Below are 6,932 nucleotides of genomic sequence, written 5' to 3'. Positions count from 1 at the left end.
GAAGGCGCTGTGTGTGCGGCATCCCTCGTATTTGAACCTGTGGGCAGAGACAAGCAGGTGTCACTGAACACGCCAGTAGCAACGGGCTGTTGCTACTCCCGTTTGTACGCTGGCTCTCTTGGAGCAGCCTGGATGGTATCGTGACCGCCCGATATGTCTCCTCCCGCTGCGCACAATGTCCCGCCGGCACGTATACATAGGACGTAGCCGGACCGTCCCGTTGCTATGTGCAACACCGTATCTTTCTCCCTTGTATATCCATGCTGACACCAGGACCTTTCCTGCAGGTTCATGGGCGACGTACACGACCATCCGGTACTTCATTACGTTCTCCTTCGCGGATGCGCATGATGTCGAGATCATCTGTCTGGCCTTAGGAACGTCGTCGGCCGTGTCCCTCGCGCTCGCCATCGCATGTTACTTGCTGTCAACGTTCGCCCCCCTCTCCTGGCGACCGTCCCGCACACTCTCAGTCCTTACTCGCATATTGCTACCTTACTTAAGCTCTATATTCTTGATAGCCCCTGCCGTAGTGAATCTGGTGTTTGTCGTGCTGCTGCGGAGAAAGGAGAGTGTGTGGCAGGTGAATGGAACCTGCGCCTGGGATGTAGATATTATATGGGTTGGAAACGGATCCTCCACCTGCGATGATGAGCCTCGAGCGACCTGGGCCGCCTGGCTCGCAGGTGCGATTGCTAGACTAGTCCTGACAATTGCTATCTGCGTACGTCCGTTCCATACTTCTTCCCACTTCAAAACGTCTGACGTTCCTGCAGGTGTCGTACCATGCTTTATGTCATGTCTACAACCGAGCGCTCAACCGGTCAAGATCCCACGCGTCTCGACGATATCCGAGGCCTATGCTCATGGGCCCCCCTGTATCGTTACCTGTCTCGCCTGCACTACAGCCCATTCTCCACACAGCTTCGCCACCGATGTCCCCGGGTAATCTTTCGCCCTACTACAGTCCCATCCACAGCCGCTCGACGCGGGCCAGCTTTGCCTCTGACACGGGCATGCCCCCGATCGGCGCCGACCGCAGATCCCTCCGGAGCTCCCGGTCGCGCATCGCATCCACAAAGGACGGCCTTCACGCCCTTTCGAGGAACTCGCTTTCCTCTTCCGGACACGGCCATCGCAGCACGGAGGAAGACGACTCGGACTCAGAGGAACGCGGGGGGAGCTCCGTGGAAACCGTCACCGCCGGGCCACGACCCGGTCTGTGGAGGAGCAGGTCGTCTTCCGACGGCGGGCACCAGAGCGGGAGCGAGCACAGCAGCAGACATGGGCACGCCACCATCGAGTTGCAGGAGAGCCAGGACGTCGAGATGATGGACTTTGTGGACCGCTTCCGCTCGCTGGTCACGCAGATCACGCGCGAGACGGAGGAGGGCATGGACTTCGCGCGCGAGGCGGGGGACGGGACGATGCTCCGCCACCGCGTGATCAGCCTCGACGAGGACAACTCGGAAGACTCTAGCTCGCGCTCGGACGGGCGCTCGATGACGCCCGAGGACTATATCAGCATGCTCGGCGGGTACGTGCGGCGCATGCCCACCATCGAGTCACTCGGCTCGCGCGAGGTGATGAGCCTGGCGAATTCGAAGGGCGGGCAGTCTGGCTCCCGCCCGCCGACGCGTGCCAATACGCTCAGTATGAGCGATCAGGGCAGCCAGCCGCCGAGCAGGAGCAACAGCCTGAATTGGCGTCAGCTCGATGCTGTCGCTGCGAATAATGGCGCTGGGGAGAGCATCGGACGAGAGGCGACCCCGCAGAGCCATAGTCATAGTGGGAGCGGGAGTCAACGATCGGTTGTGCGGAGCGCGAGTATCACCTCGCGACGCAGTATTCTTACGACGAGCTCTCCGGTCGACAGCCCTGTTCAGATAGAGTTCCCCGCAAGTCACGAACAGCTTGAAGAGAGCTGATGTGTCATTATGGTTGTGTTGTCCTGCTTTGATGTCTGTCTTGTTTTGCCGGACCTTTGCTCTTCGTATACCCTTCTCGTTGAAGGCCTCCTTAATTTATTAAATTTTATTAGTCTTCGTCTTCGCGCATTTTTGGTTTATACGTTCAAGACTTCGCGGGTGAAACACGCTGCACCGCGACATTCGTCTTTGCTTGTTCTGCATGTCAATCTACATGATTTGCATCCTGCACTCTTCGTTCACCCTGCCGTCTCGACGAAGGGAACTTGGTATTACTATTATTTCGACTGTTGAAACAGTTGTTTGTAATGACCCCATGATGTATACAAGACCTGTTACGCATTAAATACAAGAATCAGCGTATGCGAACACAGATGGTTACAGGCTCTTGAGTGCATTTTCAATGTGGGCGGACTACAGGTAGCCTAACCTCCGTGGATTGTATCGGCCAATCAGGAGACTCCGGGTATATCCGAGAATATCGACCGCTGGCTATAGATGTTGCAATTGTACGTCCAACTCAGAAACTACTGTGCAACTGGAGTCTCCGAATCAAACTTCTGGAAAACCACACACAGCCTGTCTGTTATTCGAAGGCTCAAGGCTACCTTTGCAGCTCGAGGTTGACGCGGATCCATAGTTGATTCGGGTGGATCCATGGTTCTCGCCACTCCTCCATCGAAGGGTCTACTCTCTATCGCCGTAGAACTCGCCATTCTTATTCTGGAAAAACTTGATTTGCATACCTTAGTATCATGCAAGAGAGTCAGTCGCCCAGGCAGAAAGGTAAGACGCTCGTGCTAATCTCCCGAGTTTAGGTATGCCATCGCATAAAGAACATCATAGACGAGTCCGTCGTTCTGCAATACAAGATCGAGCTGGCCGTTGCTGGAATGGAGGATGGTCCTACTAGCGCTATCAGTGTTAGTGAGCGTCTTCAGCGGCTGAAGAATTATACCGAAGCCTGGAAAACAATGTCGTTTTCGCCTGAAGTGGAGACCGTCACGCTGACGGGAAACCTCTGGGAGCTCTGCGGCGGCGTACTAGGTCTATCTGACCGGGCAAAACCTGCTACGCTCATGTTTCGCAAGCTACCTGCCATTGCTAGAGGTATAGAAGGCAAGGAGTGGACAATCGAGGATGTGGGATTTCCCATACGTGACTTCAAGATGGATCCATCGCAAGATTTGCTAGTGATGATAGAGTTACCTCCGGAGTCAGTACTTTCTGGGCCAGAAGGCATTCATGACTGATGCTCTGTTACCCCAAGGCCACCTGCGGGCGGCTTCGTGCCGTGCAAGATCCACCTTCGGACTTTGAACGGGAACAAACCGCATCCATCCGTGAGCGATTCCGTGATGGTCACGTCCATACGGACTCCCCATGATGATAGCCTCTGTTTCACTATAAAACTCTGCGGTGACAGGCTCGGTATTATGCTTGAGTACTTACGGCACGAGGATCATCGTGGCGACGTGGATATTATGGTATACAATTGGAGGACTGCGGCTTCTTTATTTGTAAGTGACCCGGCAGCATCCTCAGACGTCCATACTGTTAACAAGGCTTTAGCGGATATATGGGATTGACTCACCAATCGAAGCATACACCTTCCTCTCGGAGGAGTATATCTTACTCGGAATTGCGGAAGACTGCGTGCCAAGACTGGAAGTGTATAAGTTATATGAAGATTCCAACATCACCAGGAGAGAATGGAATGGACAGGATTACTTCTGCGCGTTCGCCTACGGGAGAAAACCACATTCAATTATGTGGGGCTCGATGGTAATCCAAGGTGAAGCTCCAACTTCATGGTCGCAATCCGGATATGAGGACATCCCTTTCTTCACATCCCCAAGTCGTAGGGTCGTAGGCGTCATGTTCGATGATGCCCTCGATGCCGATGCCGATTGGTCGCACCACACAAGACACCTTATCCATCTGCCGAAATTGCTTTCGCTTGTTTCCCTACGGCCTGAGCAAACGGGCACGACGTATGTCTGGCCATTCTGGGCAAACGATACTGCGCTGAGTGTCCCCGAGCTTGATCCATCGCCGATATGGTGGTATTGGATTCACGGCACCAAGGTCCTGCACTCTTTCGCGCAAGAAAAGCTCGTACAATCCCTGATCAGAGATTTCCACTATGTGGAGGTCATGGACCTGAACCCGATACTTCTGAAGAGAGAGTCATCAAGACATGGGGATACAGGGGTGAATGACAGTCGTATTGAACGATACGTAAAGTACAAGGCCATGGAAGTATTGCCGGCCATGGGTAAGATGATCAGTGAAGATAATCTAATATTGGTTGAGGATAAGGTGCGCTCCGACTTGATGGATGCCCGAATCACATCTGATTGCTTGCTCGACGTAGGTGGAAGAGGACGCCGGCGATGCAAACTTGTTTATATACACTCTGTGATCTCTTAGGTTGGCAGCAGCCACCATGGGCGCAAAAATAGGTACATCACATATCGACCAGACATGTCCTGCTGTCTAGTCGCTTGTGGAAGAACATTCCTCAAGTTACTGGAATGACGCGTCAGGGCGGTTGCGCTCGCCACCGCGCAACATGACGGGATGGTATGAGAAAGCAGTGAAATGGTACCACCGGCCGACAGAACTGAATGATATGCGACATGATTCGGGAGTCTTGAGTGGAGTTTTGGGCCACTGGCTAGGACAGATCAAATAGAATATTAACGACGTCGACCGAGCAAGAGCGGTTTCAGACTCCATGTGCGGGTCCTGACTAGATCATCATTGTTGTCACAGAAGCCACCCTTGCGGCCGAGTGCTGGCATTGCCGCTGGCCGACAGGCGGTCGCGAAGCCACCACCAGCGTAAGGGCACTCAGAGAATCCGGGGTGGGCTTTAACCACTGGCCACCATCGTCCAGGCATTACCACGGTGAACTGCACACTTTCTGGCTCCGCGGTTAATTTCAGGCATGTCCGCCGATTCCAGTGAAGGACGACCTGTAGGGGTCCGGAAGGGTCGGCGAGTCCTGGGATGCCAGGCAGAATCCTCGAAGAAAGCAGGGGTTTACACAATCAGCCCAACCGCTGGCGGTAGCGGCTGTCCAAGTGGCAAACTGAGAGATGACCCCTCCGGAGATTTCTAGCTCGTGTCATGGTACTAGGAGAACAAATACTCAATCTGCGGGAGTGGCCCTTCCTCCATAGCGAGACTTGCGCCTCCAGCTATCAGGCCTGTGAATGCGACGGCTCGGATCTAGGTGGGAAATGTGAGACAGCCTTCGGTGGAAAAGAGGATACCTCGGATATCAAGCTGCCTTCCTCTCACCGGTCCTGACGTTTTCGAGAGCAGATGCTTCGCGGGGGCAATAGCTACGACGTCAGTAGCATCACTTGACCGCCGAGGGAAGTTGGCGGTAAGAATGAATGCACGAGATGTGCCATGTCCGTTGCGGCACCTTTAGAAGTGTATCGAGTAAGCCATTGCATCTCGGCAACTTACTGTGAATTGAGTCGGAAGAAGCGGTACGTGGTAGTGTTTGGAGGAGAGGCCCTCCTTCGAGATTTGACAAGAACGTGGGCTGCAATTAAAAGGCGTCACACGCGAGGTCTGACTTCCTTACGCTTCGCCTGAGGCCTGAGATCTAGGCCGACATCCATGACGGCGGCTCCGCGACACTGAGGGAACGAGAGACTGCACGGTGGGATATTTTACATCTGTGGGACTTAGTCTGAGGTAAAGGAACAACCTACGCTGGACTCACCGTGAGCAATTTGCAGGCCAATGTACCTTGATTGTACCTCGTCAACAAGTCAGAATACGGGAATTTAGTGGCGCTTCGAAGTCCATACATACCTTGCCACCTTGACCAGACGCTGAGCCTTGATTCGATCGGAATATGACCTTTATAAGGACAATCTGCGCCTTGTAAATTGAGAAGTAGAACCTTAGCGTAGGGTGGGTGATGGGGACACCCCTATGGGCGGCTCGAGTCATCCTGCATGCCACAGAGAGAAACCCAAGGTCCAATGGCAAGTCTGAGCATTGTCCGACATGGAAACAGAGACGGGCATGCTCAGCGCAGCCGTGTTCTGCGTACAGGAAGAAGCCTTTAGCATTCAGCGACCACGAAATAGCAATCCATGATACCGTGACTGACCTGAGTGAAGCACAACTTTGAAACTCCGACTAGGGTTCGCCTTCCACAGCAGCTCGCGATCGAGGCGCGTACTTCCAATCGAGCCACACAGCACTTGCCTTTCATACAGTGCCTTGCATAAGAAACTGAACATCGCATTTCTGCACGCGTTGTTTGTTCGCGCCAAATATACCCTTTTCGGGTAGGTCTGGAAGGCCTTTCGCGAGACCGTTTGCTGGGCAAGGACTCGCAGACGCCCCGAGAGGGCTCAAAAGGCTTCAGAGTATGCATGGAATGTATATTCTAACACTACACTAAGGGCTGTAAATTATTATACTCTGCCCCCAGCTGTATGCCTAGCTACCCTCCCTCTCGATGGGTCTTTGCCGCACATTTGCCGATACCCGAAAAGGGTATATTTGGCGCGGACAAACAACGCGTGCAGAAATGCGATGTTCAGTTTCTTACGCAAGGCACTGTAGTTGCTTGCGATCCAGGTTTGGATCGCTCACACAAGCCAATATCAGTGCCCGGCGTGGTTAAGGAACATGTCACGGCATAGGCTCCCTGCCCAATACCGTTACATCCTTTTCTCAGTTTCCCCACCTCATTCCAACATCCTGACCATCAGGAAGGGTATCCAAGATTCTCTAGCCCAAACATTTGGTATCACGCGCTCGGGAACACATGTGGACATACTATGGACCGCTGAGGATTTCTCAGAGGTCCTCATCCGCACGGACCCAGCGTGAGCTTTCATTTGGAGGAAGCGCCACTCCGTAGCCTGACCAACTTCCCGTAGGGAGTCACCGAGCGTACTAGCGGCGGTCGTGTCCTCAACCGCGTCGCCCAGGCTTTCCGTGATCAAGGAATCGGACTTCCTG

At 53.7% G+C, this 6,932-nt stretch overlaps 2 protein-coding genes across 2 annotated transcripts; both read left to right on the top strand.

Moving 5' to 3' along the window:
* The first annotated feature begins 287 nt into the window (after positions 1-287).
* Positions 288-2,178, top strand: GLOTRDRAFT_99932 (uncharacterized protein). Its single transcript, XM_007867774.1, has 2 exons — positions 288-724; positions 777-2,178. Exon 2 carries the CDS (start codon positions 936-938, stop codon positions 1,926-1,928), a length of 993 nt encoding a protein of 330 aa, XP_007865965.1. The 5' UTR covers positions 288-724; positions 777-935; the 3' UTR covers positions 1,929-2,178.
* Positions 2,179-2,576: 398 nt separating this feature from the next.
* GLOTRDRAFT_138664 (uncharacterized protein) lies at positions 2,577-4,353 on the top strand (the record flags this gene model as incomplete). The annotated part of the gene is made up of 5 exons (XM_007867773.1): positions 2,577-2,693; positions 2,747-3,144; positions 3,199-3,448; positions 3,501-4,250; positions 4,306-4,353. The coding sequence occupies exons 1-5, from the start codon at positions 2,586-2,588 to the stop codon at positions 4,351-4,353; spliced, it is 1,554 nt and encodes a 517-aa protein (XP_007865964.1). The 5' UTR covers positions 2,577-2,585.
* Positions 4,354-6,932: the final 2,579 nt, after the last annotated feature.

The sequence above is a fragment of the Gloeophyllum trabeum genome, assembly GCF_000344685.1.
Source record: "Gloeophyllum trabeum ATCC 11539 unplaced genomic scaffold GLOTRscaffold_00006, whole genome shotgun sequence".
Classification (NCBI taxonomy): Eukaryota; Fungi; Basidiomycota; class Agaricomycetes; order Gloeophyllales; family Gloeophyllaceae; genus Gloeophyllum; species Gloeophyllum trabeum.
This window is presented reverse-complemented; position numbering and strand designations above follow the sequence as displayed.